Below are 23,349 nucleotides of genomic sequence, written 5' to 3'. Positions count from 1 at the left end.
AAGGAGTTTAAGTTGGTTTATGCTTTTTACAATTAAGAAGTTCTTTTCAATTTTCTTTTCTACATTGTATGATTTATGTCTTTCTTATGGTTTTATGAATTCATTCTATGGTCAAGTTTCAAGTTGAATACAAATTAATTTATAACTTGTTTTCAATAGTCCTAATTGCATTATTCCGACAATTTTATCATAATTTGCTATCGAAGTTGAAGGTTAAATTTGTTCGTGATGATTTATGGGAGGGAGCTTAAAAAATTGTTATTAACTATCTTAAAGATGAAGATAAATATGACTAAGGGGGGGTTAGTCCACAATGAACTTGAATTGAAGTGAAAAATTGAATTGAACTGAAATGAATTGATTCAACTTCAACTCATATTTGCGTGTTTGTGTAGACGAGTTCAAGTGGGGGGAAAACAGATTCCAATGTTAGTGCCCCCAAATGAAAAGTATGATATAAAGAAGAGAATGAGTAACCTTTTATAATATACTTAAATAGAACATATATCTAAACATATAATTAACCAAAATAAATATGGTTACTACACTTATTAGTAATTTAACGTGTAGTATTAGAATATATTAATATCCTAATTAATGAAAAACTATATTATATTACTTAATGATTATTATTTATTATGAATTAAAACAATAATTACATGTGACTAGAATAAATTATTTAAAATAAATAAATAAATTTAAAAATAACATAAGTGAATATAATAAATAAATAAATTATTTGTAATAACATAAGATATAGTTTAACATTAAAACTCACTATTTTAATACAAAATAAAAAAATACATAATAAATAAATAAATATATTAATTTATCAATAACATAATATATATTTTACAAATTATTAATTAATAATATATTAACAAAAAATGAAAAACTAATGGTTTAATTAATTGGATAATTAAACCAATTATGACAATGGTTTAATTTTTCCTAACTTAGGAAAAATTAAACATCGTCTTCCTTAGCGCGCATCGTCTTCCTCAACGGCGGGCCAACGGGCAACGGCGACGACGCTCCAACAGTACGCCGAGAGGGACAAAAGAGGGAGGCCGAGAGAGAAGAGAAGTCGGGAGGCCGAGAGGCTCTGCGATAGAGGGTTGGCCTCCCGTGCCCTGCGACGGAGTTCGAGAGGGAGAGGAGGGAGGAAGACCGACTGGGGGAAGAAAGGGAGGCCGAGAGAGAAGAGAAGTCGGGAGTCTGAAAGGCTCTGCGACAGAGGGTCGCCCTCCCGTGCTTTGCGACGAAGGTCGAAAGGGACCAAAAAGAGCAAAGAAGAGAGGAAGAAGATGGGGCAAAAAATAGGTAGGAATCAACTTTCCCCTGTTTTTTACTGAGAGAATGAAACGGTGTAATCTTACTTCAATTCAATTCTTTCTACGCTAACGCCATTTTTTAATGAACTAGGTAGTGCGGGGGGAATTCATTCCACTTCATTGTGGACAACACCCCCCCCCCCCCCCCCCCCCCCCCCCAAGCAATACACATGAGGGTTATTTAGAGGATACAGTTGCAAAAGGAGCAGGTTAATACACAATCTACACTACCCTAATCTGTAAAAACCAATCCAATATGCAAATAAATGGATCGATTGGCATTTTGGTAAAAAAAAAAATGATTTACATATAATATGAATCAGTATGTAGATGTGTCACAAAGAAAATTGACCCAAACTAATAAAACCTGTAAATTAAAATGGACTAAATTGGATCTTAGAACTTTGACCAAAATATACAAATAATTTATTGTATTTATTAACACATATATTAATTTAATAACAATTAACTCTACTTATCTAAGTTCAAAGATGACTAATACCAAATTATTTTACTTACAAATTTTGCACCTAAGACCTAAGACATCTAAAAAATTTAAGTAACTAATAGGACTCCAGTTTTTCTATTCTAAAACACCAAAATTCTACAGAATAAAATCTTCTCCCATCAATTTGCCTCTTTTGAACACAATTCTCATACCACCTCCTCTCAAATAAACACTCATTATTGCCCATTGTTGGTTGGACCTCATTCTATTCACCTTCCTTGTTTGCCCCTTCACATTTCGCCGTACTTTTAGTTGGCTATGGCATTCATGGGAGAAGAAAATTGTTAGAAAACTTTAAATCTTCCTTGCTCCATCAGGTATGACATGTTCCTCCTCCTTCAATGTATTATTCTTATTAACTCTTACTAGTAGGACAAAAGTCACAACATCACCTATGCATAATGATGCGTGTTACAAATATGGAACCATTGACATTATGCACTTAGAATGCTCAGCTAGAAGATCAAAGTTGAATGGGGTGAAAAAAAAATTGGAAAAATAATAATAATCAAATTCTTATTGGTTTTTAGGGTTCCAAACATAGGCTAAATGAAAATTTTGTTGACACAGCTACAGTTGCCAATTGATTCAGCTCAAATCTGCATAGTCCAAGGGCCCGTGAGGGGAGAACAGCTCATCCAGGAGGCCCTTCTTTCTTCTATGCTTGCAGCCAATGTCTCTGCAGAGTTGATCGTTGTACCAAATATGGAGTATGCTAATGCTGGAGTTTCTGTAATACTTACCACAGTAACGTTTCATGTACTTCCCCCACATCAATACATCTTCTTCCATTGCCCTAATGCTGGGTAAACGGAATCCCCCATCAAGGTAATGTGCAAGCCATCGGCATCTCATCTCAGATGTAAACAGATTGGCGACGCTCTCCGAGTACCCAATAATGGCGAGTTGAGGAATACGGGGATGGATGCATTCCCTTGAAGAGGACCAAAGAAGCGTGTTCAGAATCAATGATACGAAGATTTTGAGCGACTGATGAGGATAGTCTTCATTCAAATGTTATTACCTGTAAAGGGGGACTGTGCTGTCTGGTGAGCCGGCCACAGATTTTTTGAAAAAGGGTGATGAAAATATGTCTTGGATCTTCTCGGCCCCTTTGTATCCGGTTGCGAAGATCACTATTTTTGTTTCTAGAGGACGGGATTCTCCATCAACAATGAGGCCGTTGTTGCAGAAGTGGAAGGACTCTGTTTTCTTAAAGATGATGCTTCCCTCTTCAACTTTTTCAAAGAAGTTTTCAGGTGTAACGGCGAAAGAGCACGAAGCAATACTTTGGAAGAAGCTATGCTTGGGTATAATCCCATACTTTTTCAGAGGCAGCTTCCACCTGAGATAGCTCTCCACAAACTTGGAGAATACCCATCTCTGAATGTAAATAACAAAATGATCTGTATCAGTGCTTGACCAAATTCATTTTCACACATGGATCTTGTTAGATCTGTACGAGTTCTAAACAAATGAGTTCTTGTAGTCAATGGCGTTTTGAGATTGAATTTGGCCATTGAGGGAGAGATGACACCAGAGCAGAAAGAATGATTCCTTTAATATGCCCTGCCCCAGAAGATTTAATCGCAGAGAAAAGATAAACCTCTTCATATCTTATGAGATTTGTTGAGCTTTCATGAATCCTTCCAATTCCTACTTCAAGTGTTTTGATTGTGATGCAGAGAAGGAGAAAGAAGTTACCAAGGGTGTCAAGAATGTTGCCAGTAGACTCAGTAGCAGTCCTTCACCGGGCTTGTGAACCAAGAGCTCAGAAAAACGATTAAAATACAAGTAAAACAAGGAAATTCCCCATGGAACGAAATGAGGAATGTTCCATTGCGGATTCCTATACACCATTGTACACGGGTGCTCTGGTCCTGCAAGATAGAAAGAACCCTTAAATGTTCATTTTCCAACACATTTAGTATCTTCTCAATGGATTGATTATTGAACAAATCGCTCACCGTTTACAGTCGCACATTCAACTGCAATATCCATTGCTGATTTCATGAAACCAACCACTGTAACTCGTTTTCCTTTCACCATATCAGCTACAGCATGATGGTTCATGGCCGAGTAATCCATTGAGTGCATCACTGTGCCGCCGAATGCTTCCGGACCTTCGTTTGGAGGGAAGACAGGGATGTTTGCAAGACCGCTAAAGCGGCCGATGCACAGAATCAAAAACTCCACTTCATAAATCTGCTTTTTTTTTTTACACAGACTCATGAATTAGGAGTGTTATCAAACGAACAAGAAGAAAATCCATCAAAACTGCCGACAAAAATTCTTAATAAGTTCGAAAGACTGAAGACGGTGAATGAATTACCTCCACAGAGTGATGAGCATCTTCAACTGAAATATTCCATTTTCTACCTGGGTGAAAGGCCTCACCAGTTCCTCCCCACTGATCCCATGACTCCATCTCCTCATCAACCACCCCAACGCATTCTACAGCAACAACTTTAGAATTGAACTTGACATAGGGGAGGAGGTCGAAGTGCTTGGCATATGATGCAAGATACTCCCTGACTTGCTGAGCGCTGGGAAAGTCTTCTTCCACGTTAGAAGGCCATGGAAAGTCCAAAAATCTGTAAGCTTCTCTCGGTGTCTGAAGCGTCGTTAACTCTGGCGTATCTTTCCACGCTCCTCCGATGCCCTCTGTAGCTTCAAAAACGATTGGGTGAAACCCTTTTTGAAGCACATACTTACAGGCAAGAAGACCACTGATCCCAGCTCCTACAACTCCAACTCTCCTCTCCATTCTGGGAATCACTTGCGTCCAGGGTACACGAAGAAGAACTAAATCTTTTCTTTACTTTATATAGAGCAGGAGATTGATAGCTGTATTTTCATAGATTATTAAGTTGATAGCTGTATTTTTCATAGATTATTAAGTTGATAGCTGTATTTTCATAGATTATTAAGTTGGTAAGTCGTTTGGAACTCCTGCACATTTGAACTTTTATTGAACGGTATCATGTTGTGCATTCATTAACAAAATTGTCAAACACAGTATCACCCAAGAATGAATTTTTGATATATTTTTCTCTCAAACAGAGGCTATTTAACATACACTTACAACCTAAAATCAAGGAAACAAATCAGGGAAATAAATCGTTTCCTACAATTACGTTAATTATACAACTCATAATTTACATTACAGCTTTGCACACACACACCCTCAAGTTGGTGCATAGATGCCGATCATGCCCAACTTGTCAATTATACCACGAAATGCCTTCCCTGATACAGCCTTCGTGAGCATATCCGCCAACAGACACTTGGATTGAATAAAAGGAAATTGTATAATCTTTGCATCGAGGTTCTCCTTGATGAAATGACGATCAACTTTAACATGTTTAGTGCAATCATATTTAACAGGATTTTGTGCAATTGCGATGGTTGTCTTATTATCACAGTGGAGATTAATAGGTTTAGTGTATTCAATCCTTAAGTCCCTCAGTATATTCCTTATCCATAACAACTCACATACACCATGAGTCATGCCTCGAAATTCAACTTTAGCACTTGATCTTGATACTACCTTCTATTTTTTGTCTTTCCAAGTAACAAAATTTTCTTCCACAAAAGTAAATTAACCAGACGTAGATCTTCTGGTTCTCTGATCACCCACCCAATCAGAATCTTTATACCCTTCAATGTTAGAGATACCTTTTTTTTAGAATAACAAACCTTTTACTGAAGTACTCCATAAGTATCTCAAGATCCGATAGACCGCTTCCATATGTTATTCACCTGGTGCATGCATGAACTAACTCACAACGCTCATTTCATATGCAACATCTGGCCTTGTGTGTGATAGGTAGATTAATCTTCCAACTAATCGCTGATAATGCCCTTTGTCTGCTGGGGTTTGATATGGAAGAATTCTGAGCTTATGATTCATTTTCGTGGGCGTCTCTACTGGTTTACAATCAATCAATCCAGTTTCGGCTAGAAGATCTAACACATATTTTCGCTATGAAAGGAAGACTCCATGTTTCGATTTTGCAACCTCAATTCCCAAAAATATTTGAGTTGTCTGAGATCCTTCATTTCGAATTTAGTGGCTAAATACTCTTGTAAAGTTTGCATTTCACATGGGTCTCCTATCAAGACCATATCATCAACATACACAATTAAAGTTGTTATTTTTCCTTCTTTGTCTTTTATAAACAAAGTATAATCTGAATTACTTTGCTTATAGCTAAAATTTTTCATTGTAGCCGAGAATTTCCCAAACCATGCTCTAGATGACTGTTTCATCCCATACAATGACTTCTTCAATTTATAGAGTTCACCTCGACACAAAGAACTACTTTTAACTCCGGGTGGTAGCTCCATGTAGATTTCTTCTTCTAAGTCTCCATGGAGAAAGACATTTTTAACATCAAATTGTGGCATTGGCCAGTCTCGAGTTGTTGCTATAGATATAAGAATACGAATTATATTAATATTAGCTACTAGTACAAAAGTATCTTGATAGTCAATCCCATACCTTTGTGTATATCCCTATGCAACTAGTCGAGTTTTATATCTTTCAATACTTCCATCCTGTTTGAGTTTCATTGTGAACACCCATCGACATCCAATTGTCTTCACTCATTTAGGTTTTGAAACAAGTTCCCAAGTGGCATTCTTTTGTAGAGCCGCCATCTCTTCGTTCATCACCTTTTTCCATTTTGGATTAGCTAATGCATCCTGCACATTACTAGGAATAAAAACCCTGGATAATTGATCAACAGTAAATACATACTATTTAGTCAACCTATGGAATGACACATAGTTGTTGATTGAATATTTGGTCTTGGCTTAAAGATCAGGCTCATATTGTTTCTTTGGAACTCCCCTATTCAATCTTTGTGGATATATAGAAGTTATATTTTCTGTAGGAACATATATTTCATTAGACTCATCAAACACTAACCTAATCCGTAAAAACCAATCCAATATGCAAATAAATGGATCGATTGGCATTGTGGTAAAAACGTGATTTACATATAATATGGATCAGTATATAGATGTATCACAAAGAAAATTGACTTGAACTAATAAAACCTGTAAATTAAAATGGACTAAATTGGATCTTAGAACTTCGAACCCAATATACAAATAATTTATTGTATTTATTAATACGTATATTAATTTAATAACAATTAACTCTACTTATCTAAGTCCAAAGATGATTAATACCAAATTATTTTACTTACAAATTTTGCACCTAATACTTAAGCCATCTAAAAAATTTAGGTAACTAATAGGACTCCAGTTGTTCTATTCTAAAACACCAAAATTCTAAAGAATAAAATCTTCTCCCATCGATTTGCCTCTTTTGAACACAACTCTCACACAACCTCCTCTCAAATAAACACTCATTATTGCTCATTGTTAGTCGGACCTCATTCTATTCACCTTCCTTGTTTACCCCTTCACATTTTGTCGTACTTTTAGTTGGTTATGGCATTCATGGGAGAAGAAAATTGTTAGAAAACTTTAACTCTTCCTGGCTCCATCAGTTATGACATGTTCCTCCTCCTTCAATGTATTATTCTCATTTCTATGTTAGATTTTATCCTTTTTATTTTAATATACATAGATATGCAATTTGTCCACTTCTTCATTTTTCCCAGAAAGTCCTTAATTTGATTGGGCTTAAATAATTTTTCAACATCGTCCTTACCAAGTCTATGTTATTGAATTTATCAAACATTATCTGCATTAGGGAACAAGCCCCTTCTTTCTTATGTTAAACCAAATGTTGTAATCATATTGATCTCCATTATTTTGATAATAAAAAATGGGTAGCTTGCAAGTGTGCTACTAACGGCGTTATTAGTATATGTTAGACACATGCCTTCCAACACATACATTATGAGGTCTATGGCAAAACCTCAAGATAAAAGGATAGTCAATAAAATTGCCGAGTTAAGACCCAAAGAAAATCACATTAAAGATTGTTGCTAACAAGAAGAACTTACAAAAAGAAGAAGACTAAAGACTTGAAGATGAGAGTCAAAGTCAAATAGAAATGTCTCAAGAACTCTTGTTATATCAGTAAATAACCAACCAAACTTCGATATTTAAAGCATACTTATGTTATGGACCTTTAGGGCATGAAATATTTTTTTAATCAAATGCATATAAATGTTTTACAATGGCAAAACCCTTAGAATAACTTATATCATGTAGCATGTTACATGATCGATCATCCAGAATACAATTTGGCATGACTTATAAAGTGATGAAGAGAAGATATGGAGGGCTCTTACCCATAGAATACCTTATATCATGTACCACGTGACATGATCAATCATCCAAAACGTAGTTTGGCATAACTTATAAAGTGTTGAAGAGAAGATATGGAAGGATCTTACAGGACTCCCACAGTAAGAAGTCTCACAGAGCCAAAATTAATATGGTGGAGTTTTACAAGAATCTCACATAAGGAGGTCTGACAGAAGAGTCTCAGTTAAAGGTGTTTTAGTTATGTTAATCTTCTATTTATATTGAGTTATTTAATTATGCTATCATTTATTGTTAAGTGTTAGAGTTTGGGTGTAATTGGGATGATGGTAGTTTAATTATAATTAGAGTCCACTACTTTCCTCTATTATAAATAGAGGTATTCATGTACTCTGATTACATCAAGTCAATCAAGTTTTTCTCTTTTCCATAAATTCAACATGGTATCAAAGCAGGTTCTATGAGTTGACTCAGTCAATCCACAGAGATAATGTGATCCTTTTCTAATTTATTATCTCTAGCTGCTTAGGTTCGTATTTATCTTTTTTTCTCTTTTTAGTCCTTATACCCATTGTTTTCTTTATGGGTTCACCTCTATACTGAGATTTTCATATTGCATATTATATATTGACAGCAATAAATTTGAGTCCACTTTCCTATGCAAACTGAATTTTTTTTCAATCGGAGTTTTTTTACAAAGAGAAATTGATATTTGAAGCAGCAAATGTCAGATTGCAAAAGAGGTTCGAGTAGCAGTAGAAAGATTTTACTTTCAAACTGGTTTATGCCATCAAGAACGAGACTTTATAGGGATAATTATACATTCAAAGAAATATATGTAAGTCAATTTTCTTAATTATTCAACCAATTCTCAATCTGAGTTTTCTAGATAGAGATATTGATCTTGGAAGAGTCAATGGTCGCTGGCCAAATCAGACAGAGTACTTGGTTCTGCCAGATTATAAATTTTGAAATCTATCAGATTCCTTTTTCTCAAAAGAAGCATAAATTATACCTGGTTGAAAGGTATTGAAGTCTAGTTTCATAAGGAAAAATTTTTATGTCAATTTGATCTATATTTAAGGAGATATTTGCATTAGAGTCAATAAGGGTCTTGATACATAATAAAGAGAATCAAGAGATCCTAAAAGATTCAAGATCGAATATTTGTATGTCAAATTTGATATCAAATTAAAATATTTGAGTCTAGTTTCTCGATCAACAAACCGTATGTGATTATAAGCTATATTTTTTAAGATATTGATATCAAAAGTATTAAAGCTTCCTTATTCAGGGATGGATTCGTAACGGATTATTTCATCTGTCCTTATTAAGGACTTTCATTATTTGGTACATGTTATATGGACATTAGCCCATATCTGTTATTGTTATTGTGTCTCTCTGATTAAGACATTATTATGGAAGAATGACACTTTGGTTGCTAACTATTGTTAGTATTGGTTATTATGACGAAGATTTGAATAAAGAACATCATGACCCTATCTACTTATCATCATTTGATTCTCATTATCATGTTATGGTTATTTGGCAAACTTACTCCTACCATCCATTATTTGACTCTCACTTACCCGTTTGGCCAAACCCTTTTGAAACATTACTTTGGTTGGTACCTTTTATTTATATGGGTGTTTAAAGTCCATTGAGACTTTTTATTGGTACTCGTGGGTCTTTTATCGTCGTCTTGTAAATGACAGACATTACCCACTTTAGTGATTATTATCACTATATTTGTTCAAAATCCTTTGAGTTTGGTTTCGGCTTATGTTTTATCATCTTGATGGAAGACCTTATTACTACATCTATGTTATTTGGTTCATGATGGTATCACTACAATTACCTCCCAGCTTGAGGGGGAGTGTTGAAGAGAATATATGAAACGCTCTTACAAGACTCTCACAGTAAGAAGTCTCACAGAGCCAGATTTTTATAAGAGACTCACAGAAAGAGGCCTCACAGAAGAATCTCAGTTTAAAGGTGTTTTAGTTATGTTAGTCTTCTATTTATGTTGAGTTATTTAATTATGTTAGGACTTAGAGTTTGGGTGTAATTGGGATAAGGGTAATTTAATTGTAATTGGACTCTACTACTTTCCTTTATTATAAATAGGGGTTCATGTACTCAAATTACATCAAGTCAATGAAGTTTTTTTTCTTTTCCATAAATTCAACATAAAGCATGATCAATCATTAGTTCAACATGATCGATCATGCAACATGCTACCAAAAACATACTATAAAGCATGATCGAGCGTCCCCTCTTGCATGATCGATCATACAAAATTTTGCATAGTCAGTTTTATAAAGCATGATCAATCGAATTAGATTGATTGATCAAAGAATGAGTTTTCTGAAAGGTTGAAAACTTATTGATTGATCATAGGCTTAGGGAACTTAAAAATTATAGTCGTCATACATGGTTGATCAGTAATACATTTCCAATGATTTATGAACATTTTTTGTAGCTTTTTGCTAACGGGTAAAAAATAACTAATTCGGCTGGGAAACTTCTAAATAGGCGCTCAAACTCGTAGAAGATCAAGAGTTGAGCTTATATGGGCATACCAAACCTCTTAAAAATTCTTTTGAGCTTAAAATTCCTATTTTACCCTTTTTAAGAGAACATGACTGCATTTTCTCAAATCCTTCATCTCCTTTCAAATTTCCTTGCATTTAATAGCTCGAAAAAGCTCTAAACGACTTTTTTCACGTGCTTAAAATTATGGAGGTTTGGATCCCACATAGAGAAGTGCTATATCTCCATCAAAAAGATTGTAATATATTTTATTTTCTTTTGTATTTCTACACTTTCTTTTATAGAGGTTCTCTAGTACCTTAAAGCTAGAATAATTGGCATTCTAGAGCTCGAAATCTAGAAAGTGAGTGCCACTAGTGCCACAATCTAATTGTATTGAATCCCTTGGAAGAGTTTATTTTTGTGTAATTTGAGGTTAAATGTGATTTAAACAAAGCCTACAATCCCTTTGTATTTTCAGCTAAAAGAGTTTATTTTAGTTGTTTGTTCCTCCAAGTTGGAAGAGTTTAGACAAAAAAATGACAGGCTCATCTCATAATATGAGAATCATGAACAAGGTAGAGCTAAGGTCTATGAAACTAGGACAAAAATCACAACATCACCTATGCATAATGATGCGTGTTACAAATATGGAACCATTGACATTATGCACTTAGAATGCTCAGCTAGAAGATCAAAGTTGAATGGGGTGAAAAAAAAATTGGAAAAATAATAATAATCAAATTCTTATTGTTTTTTAGGGTTCCAAACATAGGCTAAATGAAAATTTTGTTGACACAGCTACAGTTGCCAATTGATTCAGCTCAAATCTGCATAGTCCAAGGGCCCGTAAGGGGAGAACAGCTCATCCAGGAGGCCCTTCTTTCTTCTATGCTTGCAGCCAATGTCTCTGCAGAGTTGATCGTTGTACCAAATATGGAGTATGCTAATGCTGGAGTTTCTGTAATACTTACCACAGTAACGTTTCATGTACTTCCCCCACATCAATACATCTTCTTCCATTGCCCTAATGCTGGGTAAACGGAATCCCCCATCAAGGTAATGTGCAAGCCATCGGCATCTCATCTCAGATGTAAACAGATTGGCGACGCTCTCCGAGTACCCAATAATGGCGAGTTGAGGAATACGGGGATGGATGCATTCCCTTGAAGAGGACCAAAGAAGCGTGTTCAGAATCAATGATACGAAGATTTTGAGCGACTGATGAGGATAGTCTTCATTCAAATGTTATTACCTGTAAAGGGGGACTGTGCTGTCTGGTGAGCCGGCCACAGATTTTTTGAAAAAGGGTGATGAAAATATGTCTTGGATCTTCTCGGCCCCTTTGTATCCGGTTGCGAAGATCACTATTTTCGTTTCTAGAGGACGGGATTCTCCATCAACAATGAGGCCGTTGTTGCAGAAGTGGAAGGACTCTGTTTTCTTAAAGATGATGCTTCCCTCTTCAACTTTGTCAAAGAAGTTTTCAGGTGTAACGGCGAAAGAGCACGAAGCAATACTTTGGAAGAAGCTATGCTTGGGTATAATCCCATACTTTTTCAGAGGCAGCTTCCACCTGAGATAGCTCTCCACAAACTTGGAGAATACCCATCTCTGAATGTAAATAACAAAATGATCTGTATCAGTGCTTGACCAAATTCATTTTCACACATGGATCTTGTTAGATCTGTACGAGTTCTAAACAAATGAGTTCTTGTAGTCAATGGCGTTTTGAGATTGAATTTGGCCATTGAGGGAGAGATGACACCAGAGCAGAAAGAATGATTCCTTTAATATGCCCTGCCCCAGAAGATTTAATCGCAGAGAAAAGATAAACCTCTTCATATCTTATGAGATTTGTTGAGCTTTCATGAATCCTTCCAATTCCTACTTCAAGTGTTTTGATTGTGATGCAGTGAAGGAGAAAGAAGTTACCAAGGGTGTCAAGAATGTTGCCAGTAGACTCAGTAGCAGTCCTTCACCAGGCTTGTGAACCAAGAGCTCAGAAAAACGATTAAAATACAAGTAAAACAAGGAAACTCCCCATGGAACGAAATGAGGAATGTTCCATTGCGGATTCCTATACACCATTGTACACGGGTGCTCTGGTCCTGCAAGATAGAAAGAACCCTTAAATGTTCATTTTCCAACACATTTAATATCTTCTCAATGGATTGATTATTGAACAAATCGCTCACCGTTTACAGTCGCACATTCAACTGCAATATCCATTGCTGATTTCATGAAACCAACCACTGTAACTCGTTTTCCTTTCACCATATCAGCTACAGCATGATGGTTCATGGCCGAGTAATCCATTGAGTGCATCACTGTGCCGCCGAATGCTTCCGGACCTTCGTTTGGAGGGAAGACAGGGATGTTTGCAAGACCGCTAAAGCGGCCGATGCACAGAATCAAAAACTCCACTTCATAAATCTGCTTTTTTTTTTTTACACAGACTCATGAATTAGGAGTGTTATCAAACGAACAAGAAGAAAATCCATCAAAATTACCGACAAAAATTCTTAATAAGTTCGAAAGACTGATGACGGTGAATGAATTACCTCCACAGAGTGATGAGCATCTTCAACAGAAATATTCCATTTTCTACCAGGGTGAAAGGCCTCACCAGTTCCTCCCCACTGATCCCATGACTCCATCTCCTCATCCACCACCCCAACGCATTCTACAGCAACAACTTTAGAATTGAACTTGACATAGGGGAGGAGGTCGAAGTGCTTGGCATATGATGCAAGATACTCCCTGACTTGCTGAGCGCTGGGAAAGTCTTCTTCCACATTAGAAGGCCATGGAAAGTCCAAAAATCTGTAAGCCTCTCTCGGTGTCTGAAGCGTCGTTAACTCTGGCGTATCTTTCCACGCTCCTCCGATGCCCTCTGTAGCCTCAAAAACGATTGGGTGAAACCCTTTTTGAAGCACATACTTACAGGCAAGAAGACCACTGATCCCAGCTCCTACAATTCCAACTCTCCTCTCCATTCAGGGAATCACTCGCGTCCAGGGTACACAAAGAAGAACAAGAACTAAATCTTCTCTTTACTTTATATAGAGCAGAAGAGAAGCTATGAAGATGCAGGGTCCTGGGCAGTTGAACTCATATCTGATATCTCGGTTTAATCAGAAACTCAGAGGATGGTTCTCGTCTTTACTTTCTGGGTGTTGATGGGATTGGGATCCGATTTCTAGACAGATACCTGATTCAACAAAGAATGAGGTCAAGTTCTATAGACGGAAGTTTGATGGACAGAAGATATAAGTTTACCATAACTAGAATGGCCACGGTTTTAATGACAACAAAACTCAATAATACAGCCAAAGTCCTGTGAGGGATTCCATTGTCGATTGCTAGTAGGAACGATAGTGGGTCAAGTTGAATGCATATCTCTAACGCAATGGCGAGCGGGCAATGCGAAGACGAAATCCCCATAAAAAACAGTCGTGGAAGCAGACGAACAGGAAGAAGAAAACCTGAACAAGCAATGACATTGAGGGCTATTCCAATACGAAAAGACATTTGTTTGCAATAATTAAATAAATAAAAAATTGATATCAACGTGATTAATACTAGTAGCATTAAATGAAACACTGAAATTTGTTTCTATCTTTTTGTCCTTTAATATTATTTGAACTAACTTATGTAGTACCAAAATATGAAAGTTGGTAGGTCTGAAAGGTATAAACCTAAGTGAGAAGGGGGGAGCAAATAGATTTATAAACATAAATGTTGATTTTAAATTCACTCCAAGAAAATTGAATGATGCAAACAAATGCCTTTACTAGCCGATTTACTTTCGCTATCGAAAATAAGTATACTAGCGAATTGTGGTGATATTTTTTCTAGACAATTTTATAATTTGTTGGTAGAATTTGAGATTGTGGTTTCAAATTTCAAAGTTTTTTTTTTTTTTACATTAATACATTTAACTTCTACAATTATAACATGGAGCAGCAAATTTATGAATTCGCTAGCTCAGTTTGGATTGCACCACCAAGTTTCTAATTTCGCATGCACATGATTGGGATTAGACGGGATTCTTCTGCTTTGGCTATTGCACTAACAAATTTTAAAATTTGTTTGCGCAACATTTGTTTTCGTCAATGAATTTTGAAATTCGACTCTGGGACGGTGACAAGATTTGACTTTGAAACCAAAAAATCCTAGTAAAGAAAAAAAAACTCTAAACCCTAACCCTAAAATTGTATTAATAATCGGATGACTATCAACATTGAGACTCTCAAAATCAATCGTATTAATAAATCATAAAACTATGAAAAAAAAGGTGGCATAAAAATCGTTAAACCATAAAAATCTTAAATCCTAAAAACTTAAAACCCTAAATCCTAATCCTTTTTTAGAAAATGGGTTCAAGGCCACACATCCAAGAGGTGGCATCTTGGTAAATAAGAAGATTTCTCATAAAGATTGCATGAAGATGTAATTAGTAGATGAGATACATGTTTATTTATGTCTTTTCTCTTGTAAAGATTTTAGCCCTAAGACCATTGTAATCATTGTAAAACGCTCTCTACAACTATAAATAGGGGCCCTTGGCTAAGGGGTAGAGCATCAAGTCCTCTCCTCTCTTCTCAAAATTGTCCAAGCACTCCTCTCTCTTCTCTTGGTAGCGGAGCTCTAAACTCTCTCTCCTTTCTCTCTACTTTCCTTTTTCTTCTTTCCCTTCTTCTTCTCTCCCTCCTTTATTTGAGATCAATATGATGGAGTCCTAAATTTTACATGGTATTAGAGCATAGGATTTAGGATTCCTACATAGAAGTGATACTTGAGTACCTTTGAAGGTCTCATGCATGTTGCTCTTGAAGGAAGAGACTCAACCATGAAAAGATAAGTGATTTCTGGTTATTTTTTTCCATAAACTCATGTTATGAATCGAGCCCTTGATCTCTATATTACATAAAAAAACAAATGGCTTTCATATGAGAAGTTATGAAAGCTAATCCTTGGTGTTTAGAGAATATTATGGCCTTGATCTTCTTATACTAAAATATTGCAAGTTTGATCAAGATCGGTTGCCTACAAGTTCAATGAAGATCTATTGATTATGAAGTTGGTGTTTATATGATGGAAACATAATATGAGACTTGCATAACTCTTAGCTTGATCTCTCACTATCCAAGACCAGTATTTTACTTAATATTTTGGATGAAATCAAGTTGTTTTATGGTTTATGGTACTGAGATTCTCCAAACTTTAAGAAGTTGTTTATGGGATTTTGCCGAGTTCAAAAAGTAATTTGTTTTTTGTGATTTATGAATATTTAGAACTTGCTAATTCCTTCTCCAGTCCTTTAAGACTTATGAGCAATTTCATTGCCTAAAGGATTTATGGAAATGAGTAAGGAAAAGGTATTTTTTTTAGTGATAAGATGACAGCTATTGTAAAGGATAATTAACGACAAGTTTGTTTTAAGATTCAGCCATGAGTTTTTGAGTTTTTTTAGAAGATTATAAAGGAATTTGAATTGGAATTGAATGAATGGATAATTGATTCACTTAAGGCACGGTTTTTTGTTTCTTTCAAGTCGATTTAGTGGTTGATTTGGTGGGTAGAGATTTATCTTTATTTCAAAGTGGTTGGTTGGATAAGAAAGTTGTTCAAATTTGATTAAGTGTATTAATTTCTTTCAAATTTGAATTACAATTGTTTTTGGCAAACATAACCCCCATGATTACCACAAGTTGGCATCCTTATCACATAAGTTGGAAGATTAAGAAGGACTCACAAATGCATCTTTATCTTATGGTTACGTCATAGAAGAGTTCCTAGTTTGAGTTATGTATGTCTTTTATCTATTTTAAGTGTTAGAGTTTGGGTGTAAATGGGAAAAAGGTAGTTTTATTGTAATTGGACTCTACTACCTTCCTCTATTATAAATAGAGATTCATGTACTCTGATTATAATAAGTTAATGAAGTATTTCTCATATCTATAAATTCAACGGTTATATTTATTACAATCCTACTCTTTGACGGTTACTTGTGTCTAGGGATGTGACCTTTTCTTAGGACACCTCATTTTATTCCTTGACTAATGCTTCTTTGGGTCTTTCATTCCTTCCGATAACTCTTCATCCATTTGTGCCCTTTAATGTCGGTATCACTCAACCCCCCTAAACATCGACTGATACCACGCCTGTGGAGTTTCAGATCCTACCGAGGTAAGTCCTTCTTCGCCTATTTCATTTGGTCCACAGTTTGATACTCAGCCCATAGCTCTCAAAAAAGAACCCTTGCACTTGCACTACTTCTCACCTTATCTCCAACTTTATGTCTCACCATCGATTGTCTTCTGCTTGTTATCATTTATTTGCATCTTTTTCTTTCATCTCTATTATGTAGTCCTATCAAGAGGCCCTAAAACATCCAGTAAGGAAGGTGGCTATGGATGAGGAATGCAAGCCTTATATGAGAATCGGACGTGGACCTTACAACCTCTTTCGATAGGTAAGAAACATGTGAGTTGTAAATGGGTTTTTACTATCAAACATAATCTAGATGGGTCTGTCGCTAGCCTTAAGGCCCGCCTCATTGCTAAAGGGTACATTCACCTATGGATGTTAATACTAAACTATGTGCAAGTTCTTGGAAAGAAATTGATATAAGTAAACTTATCTATCTCATCGTAACTAGACCAAACATCTCATATGTTGTAAGTGTGGTGAGTCAGTACATGTATAAACCACAACTTACCCATTGGAAAACCTTAGAGAGAATATTACATTATTTAAGAGGAGCATCAGGAAGAGGGTTTCATTATAAGAGAAATGGACACTTCTACATAGAATTTTTTTTGAATGCAGAACGGGTTGGATCACTTGATGACAGGAAGTCCACCTCTGGATATTGCACTCCTATTGGAGGGAACTTGGCTATATGGCGAATCAAAAAACAAAATGTGTTTGCGAGATCTAGTGCAAAAGCAGAATACAAGGTTATGGCACACATAGTGAGTGAACTCCTATAGATCAAGTCTCTTATTAATTAATTGGGATTCTATAAAAGGAGTTCTATGGATTTATATCGTGATAATCAAGCAGTTATTCATATCACTTCAAATCCGGCCTTCCATGAAATGACAAAACACATTGAGGTGGATTGCCATTTTATACGGGAGAAATTTCAAATAGTTATAATCTCTCTCAAACATGTTTCATTAGAAGAGTAAGTAGCAAATATTCTTACAAAACCGGTTATGTCTAAGAATCTATCTTGTATATGTGGCAAGATGGGTATTTATGATTTTTCTCTCCTCCACCTTGAGGGGAGTGTTAGAAGATGGGTTCAAGCCCGCATGTCCAAGAGGTGGCATCTTGGTAAATAAGAAGATTTCTCGTAAATATGGCATGAAAATGTCATTAGTTGACAAGATATGTCTATTTATGTCTTTTCTCTTGAGAGGTAGAGCATTAAGTCCTCTCCTCTCTTCTCAAAATAGTCCAACCTCTCCTCTCCCTTCTCTTGGTAACCAAACTCTAAACTCTCTCTCATTTCTCTCTTCTATCTTTCTTCTACATCTTTATCTTCTCTCCCTCCTTTGCTCGAGATCAGTTTGATGGAGTCCTACAGGTCAATCAGCCTCATATCCAGCCCCTACAAGATCGTTGCAAGGCTCTTCGCCCACCATCCCGATGGTCATCAATCATGGTAAATCATCTTTCATCAAAGTGTGCAACATCCTTGACTCAACAATGGCGGCATACAAAATTATCGACCACTTCAAGAGATTTGATAAGGCCAAAGTCATCATCAATTTTGATCTTGAAAATACCTTTGATTGTGTGAATTGGCAACACTTGGATGATATTCTTGACTACATGAGATTCAGGTCATGTTTACGCTTTTGGATTAGAAGCAATGTCTCTTCAGCCTCTTATTCTATTCTCCTCAACGAATATGCCTATGGCCACTTCAAAGGCACTGGATCTACCAAGGAAACCCACTCATCCCCACTCTATTCAATCTCACGGCAGATTACCTGACATCTATGATCTATTTGGCCAAGGATGTTAGCTAATTATCTTCGGTGGCTCATAAAAAAGAACTTGCCATTCCATTGCTCCAATTTAGTGATGACACTCTAGGGTTTGGAGATGGTTCCCCTAGATCAAAATAGACGGTTCAAAGCTCAGATCGGCCACTATGAATTGTTCTCTTGGCAAAAAAATCAATTGCAATAAAAGTACACTTATTGGATTCCACATCAACCCTGGACTTGTTCCAAGCCATGGAAGATCACATTGGATGCTCTATCGCTACTCTCCTCACCACCTATTTGTGTCTTCTGCTCTTTGATTGCCGACCCCATAAAGGACTTTGGTCTCTTGTTGTATGCATAAAGATGGGAGCATCATTCTTTTTGGTCGAAAATATTTATGATACAAGCAAAGCCCACAACCACTGCCTTAAGGATAAGAAAAGGAGTACGTGGTGCTTTGCTACCCATGCACATTCCTCAGAAGCCTATTCTTATCTACTTTATTCAAAACAAGAAAAGGATTTTTCTTTTCCCGTTTAATTATCCGATTACACATGGTTCCATAATTGGAAAAGAAATGGATCACCTGAAAACTGTAACACAATAACTCCAATCGGCAACTCAATCAAGTCGTGTAATTTTGAGTTCATAACATCAATAATACATAATTGTTATTCATATATTTAGTCATATAGTGCTACCTTTTAACTAGCGTGATACAACCGATATTGATCAATAATGCTCTGATTTGTCTCTCATATATACCATAAATTTACTTAAATTTGATAAATCTTGACTAACTCACATTTATCATATTCATAAATAACAATATTTGAATTTAGGTTATATTAATAAATTATAATTTGATTATCTTGATCAACTATTGTATCAAAATTGCCAAAATAACTAAGAATAATTTTTTGGATTACCTCAGTTAATACTACAATTGACGGTGTCCTATCATCAATTTCATGATTTGATAAAAAATAAAAATAAATGGATCTTGTTTAACCATACCTTCCAATGCATTCAAAACACAAAAACTCCGTAATGTTCTTGTCAATCTAGAACATTGGATTAAATGGCGATCTTCTTCACCTTCCATAAATTTTAACCACCAATCTCCTTTCCTGCAGTTGAATTTTTCTCCATTGGACCAATTTTCAACCGTTTTGTTCATGTTTCCAACATTATTTGAAGGTTTTATATTTTCTTCAGGCATTCTTTATCAGGCCAAGCTTTTCCAAATCAACCACATCACTAACAGTTCCTTCCAATGTTAAACTCGACTATGTTATTGAATCATGGAACAAAATCGGGGCAGTGAACTCAAAACGTGGATAAGTCTTGTAAAGGACCGGTATTTACATGAAGTTCCGAGGCAAAAACAGTCGAAGACTCTTATCAACAAATTGTTCACAAGATTTTAATTAGACAATCTTAATGCAAAAAATCAAACATTTAACAAAATCACATCAACAATCAAGGACAAAATTTACCCTAAAAGAAAATAACCTTGAATATATATTCAGATCACCCTTAGGGTTGATCAAGTTGGCACTTTCACTTCATTTAAAATGTCCAACGACTTAACATTTCATGGTGATCAAGTTCACATGTTCTTTGTATCCACTCAACAAAGAAAGACTCGCGAGAGATTACGTAAGAAAAACAATCAAGTCTAAATCAGTGATCGTGCTCACGTGTTATTTGAATCCACTCTCATGGATAACATAGCTATCAGCTGCAGAATCGACCATAGTCGAACACAGCAGTTTTTTTTATCAGGAAGCTACCCACCTAGAACCTCGATAAGAGCGTTCGCTTACACAATACCGTTCTTCAGTCAATGGAAGACAAATAAAAACTCGAACAGTCGCAGATGGCTTTTCCAAAAAATCACCAATCAATGAGGAAAATAAACACACCCAGAAGCAGAAAAGCATCTGAAAGAAAATTGCGGAAACAAGAAGAGCAAGAAGACCTAACTGAATCACTGGAAATCTTGAAACGATGTTAAGTACAAGATATGCGGCATATCGACGCCGTTTGGTCACTGGAAATTTCCAGAAGCCCATTCAGAGTAAAGAAAAAGAAAAAAACATCAATTTTCACAGAATCACAAGACCCTACAGCGCTAGTAACCAAAAATCTAAAAGCTGTTTCCACCTTGCTTTTTTTTTTTGCATGAAGTATCTCTACTCATCGTCCTCTTCCTACAATAAATTCAGATGAATACGAGTTAGCAAAAAGATAAAACTTTTCATCTATTCGCAAAAATGATTCAAAACCATTACTACCTCTCCACTCTCTTCGTCATCTTCATCGTTCACCTCCGACTTCGACTTGTCAGATTCCTCTTCTTCCGGTTCATTCGGTCCTTCCGACTAAAGATTTGAATAAATAATTAGAAATATGATGCCAACTGAAAACAATTTTAAAAAACGAGCAATAAGCATAAAACCTGTTTCTTGTTATAAGCAGCCATGGTCTTGTTATATTCCGTCTTCCTCTTGGCAGCCTTAGCGACGTATGGAGCCTTCTCCTGAAGAAGAGGTGTTGAAATCCATTAGATACTTAATGAGACAGAAAACGTTTTCGACTGGATAACACTTTTCGCAAAACGTGTATTTCTATTGTAAACATACCGCTTCCGTCAGCGATTTCCACTTATCTCCACCAGCCTTGCCAACCTGTTCGCACAAACACAACGATAAAAAACAAACGCACAGATTAAAACTAGTGTTCGAAATTTAAATTTAGCAAGATGATCAGATCTATGGAAAACAATAGCTCACCACGGAGACGGATTTGTTGTTAGGATTTTTCTCCTTAAACTGCTTCCGGAATTCCTCCCTTCAGGATTCAAAAGGAAAAATCAAATCACGAAACGAGGAAAGTTTTATTCAATTCCGACATAAAAAAAATTCCTTTCAAAAAAAAAAAAAAATAAGAGCAGAGGACCACTCACATGAAGACAAAAAAGGCACTTGCAGGCCTCTTAGGTTTGTTAGGATCTTTCCCTGCCTTTTCCTTCTTGGACTTTTTGACCGCACGATCGCTCCCTTTCCTCTTCACGGAAAGCCTTCAGACACAAACTAGAATAATGAATTCGCGAAACCAAGGAACATAAACAGAAAAGATCAATCTGAGCCTTCGACGATCGATCGCCTCCATCAAACCACTCTTCCAGATCTAATCTTAAAAAAACCCAAACAAACACGTCTCTACTTTGCAACGTTCATACAAGCAGCAACGACTAAAAATTCAGAAAAGGAGAAGAAAAACAACTTACTTGCTATCGGCCTTCTTGGTCGTATCTGCCTTCGACTTCGCTCCTTTCATCTTACAAACTGCCAGAAAACAACACCAAATCGTCAAAATCACCCAAAAAATTGATAAATTGTTGAAAAATCATCGAGAATACGATGAAAACGGACCACCGGATCTTACTTTTAGGGTTAGGGCTTCTTCCGCGAAGAGAGAGAGAGAGAGAGCGAGAGAGGAAACAGGGAGGCTGCGGCTAGGTTTATTGAGGGCCTGTTGTAGAAAGGGAGAGATAAAAGGTGAGCCAAAATTAAAATTCAATGGGGAAAGAGAAGAAATCCGGGTTTAGGCGGGATATGAAAATAGTTGCCACGTCAGCGATCCGCATCTGCGTATTCTATTCGACCTTCGCCCTCGCCCTTTTGTTTCCTTTGTGTTTCCTTGTGTTTGTTCACTTTGCTTCCGCTCGGTCGCGCTTCCCTCTTGTACAAGAAGCGGGCCCACCGACGGAAATATCTCCTTCTTTTACCAGGATGATGAGATCTAAGGTGGTCCGCTGAAATTCCTAGTCCCGCACTAGAGAGTTCGGAAAACTGAATAAGATCGAGCAGACCTCTAGTTGCAGTGACTCTAGGGGTTACGTGCCGCGACATTCTTTCCGAGGTCGTTAAGTAATGACGTGGGTATCGTAGTCATTTCACTTGCTCCTTGTGTAGCATTTGACTGAATTAAAAACGAGTCTCGTGGAATCTAACTGGGTTAGGTCAAGTTAGAGGGTGGATCGGGTTGGGGTGATCATTCTTCACCGAGTTAGATGCGACGTCGTTAAGTAATGACGTGGGTATCGTAGTCATTTCACTCGCGCCTTGTGTAGCATTTGACTGAATTAAAAACGAGTCTCGTGGAATCTAACTGGGTTAGGTCAAGTTAGAGGGTGGATCGGGTTGGGGTGATCATTCTTCACCGAGTTAGATGTGAGTTTGACTCGAACCACATCTAGGATGTAATTAGGTTAAAAACGAGTCAAATGCATCATATTTATATATTAGGTTTTCGGTAATTCAGAGATTAGTACATGTTGAACAAATAAAGATGAAAAGAAAATGAAAGAAAATGTTGACTGAGGTGGCATATCAAGGGGAGGGGGTGAATCGAGCATAAAAAATTAAGTAAACTAAAATAAATGTGCATGCACACAACCACAAAGAGACAAAAAAATATTTGTTAGCGGTATACCTAGAGGTAATCACTGCCTAAAAACCCTTGGGAATTTTTTTATATTTTGCTCTAGTGACAAAAAGTACAAAGAAATTTTGATTATCTTTAAACCAAGTATAATCCTCAATATGCGATCCCAATATCTATCCAAAAGATCTTCATATAACTATATTTTGGCTCTAGTAGACATTCCCTTTTAAGATTCATAGCTCTAGAATACCAAATTGTA

General features: G+C 36.3%; 3 protein-coding genes across 3 annotated transcripts; all 3 read right to left on the bottom strand.

Moving 5' to 3' along the window:
- Positions 1–2,298: 2,298 nt before the first annotated feature.
- Positions 2,299–4,609, bottom strand: LOC137944618 (probable flavin-containing monooxygenase 1). Its single transcript, XM_068790314.1, has 5 exons — positions 4,175–4,609; positions 3,810–4,047; positions 3,547–3,722; positions 2,867–3,225; positions 2,299–2,776 (listed from the first exon to the last, which is right to left on the bottom strand). The coding sequence occupies exons 1-5, from the start codon at positions 4,607–4,609 to the stop codon at positions 2,431–2,433; spliced, it is 1,554 nt and encodes a 517-aa protein (XP_068646415.1). The 3' UTR covers positions 2,299–2,430.
- Positions 4,610–11,261: 6,652 nt separating this feature from the next.
- On the bottom strand, positions 11,262–14,051 carry LOC137944367 (probable flavin-containing monooxygenase 1). Its single transcript, XM_068790028.1, has 6 exons — positions 13,906–14,051; positions 13,188–13,837; positions 12,822–13,059; positions 12,559–12,734; positions 11,879–12,237; positions 11,262–11,788 (listed from the first exon to the last, which is right to left on the bottom strand). Exons 2-6 carry the CDS (start codon positions 13,620–13,622, stop codon positions 11,443–11,445), a joined length of 1,554 nt encoding a protein of 517 aa, XP_068646129.1. The 5' UTR covers positions 13,623–13,837; positions 13,906–14,051; the 3' UTR covers positions 11,262–11,442.
- Positions 14,052–20,620: 6,569 nt separating this feature from the next.
- Positions 20,621–22,222, bottom strand: LOC137944804 (DNA-binding protein MNB1B-like). Its single transcript, XM_068790559.1, has 8 exons — positions 22,089–22,222; positions 21,931–21,988; positions 21,607–21,720; positions 21,434–21,491; positions 21,284–21,328; positions 21,100–21,180; positions 20,936–21,022; positions 20,621–20,851 (listed from the first exon to the last, which is right to left on the bottom strand). The coding sequence occupies exons 2-8, from the start codon at positions 21,978–21,980 to the stop codon at positions 20,834–20,836; spliced, it is 453 nt and encodes a 150-aa protein (XP_068646660.1). The 5' UTR covers positions 21,981–21,988; positions 22,089–22,222; the 3' UTR covers positions 20,621–20,833.
- Between the last annotated feature and the right edge of the window lie 1,127 nt (positions 22,223–23,349).

The sequence above is a fragment of the Aristolochia californica genome, unplaced genomic scaffold, assembly GCF_029961685.1.
Source record: "Aristolochia californica isolate CCGP_79_NKW_82.1479 unplaced genomic scaffold, dmAriCali1.0.hap1 SCAF_11, whole genome shotgun sequence".
NCBI classification, from domain to species: domain Eukaryota; kingdom Viridiplantae; phylum Streptophyta; class Magnoliopsida; order Piperales; family Aristolochiaceae; genus Aristolochia; species Aristolochia californica.
The sequence above is the reverse complement of the archived record's forward strand: the minus strand, read 5'-3'. Positions and strand labels throughout refer to the sequence as shown.

What these genes read in the sequence shown, in the direction of transcription:
- LOC137944804 (XM_068790559.1), bottom strand. Translation starts at nt 21,980, where the DNA reads ATGAAAGGAGCGAAGTCGAAGGCAGATACGACCAAGAAGGCCGATAGC. An exon ending in AGTGCCTTTTTTGTCTTCAT is followed by an intron (nt 21,492 to 21,606) that starts GTGAGTGGTCCT and finishes TGAATCCTGAAG; the next exon opens with GGAGGAATTCCGGAAGCAGT. An exon ending in CTGCTTATAACAAGAAACAG is followed by an intron (nt 21,023 to 21,099) that starts GTTTTATGCTTA and finishes TCAAATCTTTAG; the next exon opens with TCGGAAGGACCGAATGAACC.
- LOC137944618 (XM_068790314.1), bottom strand. Translation starts at nt 4,609, where the DNA reads ATGGAGAGGAGAGTTGGAGTTGTAGGAGCTGGGATCAGTGGTCTTCTT. An exon ending in TGAATGTGCGACTGTAAACG is followed by an intron (nt 3,723 to 3,809) that starts GTGAGCGATTTG and finishes TCTATCTTGCAG; the next exon opens with GACCAGAGCACCCGTGTACA. An exon ending in AGCACAGTCCCCCTTTACAG is followed by an intron (nt 2,777 to 2,866) that starts GTAATAACATTT and finishes GTCCTCTTCAAG; the next exon opens with GGAATGCATCCATCCCCGTA.
- LOC137944367 (XM_068790028.1), bottom strand. Translation starts at nt 13,622, where the DNA reads ATGGAGAGGAGAGTTGGAATTGTAGGAGCTGGGATCAGTGGTCTTCTT. An exon ending in TGAATGTGCGACTGTAAACG is followed by an intron (nt 12,735 to 12,821) that starts GTGAGCGATTTG and finishes TCTATCTTGCAG; the next exon opens with GACCAGAGCACCCGTGTACA. An exon ending in AGCACAGTCCCCCTTTACAG is followed by an intron (nt 11,789 to 11,878) that starts GTAATAACATTT and finishes GTCCTCTTCAAG; the next exon opens with GGAATGCATCCATCCCCGTA.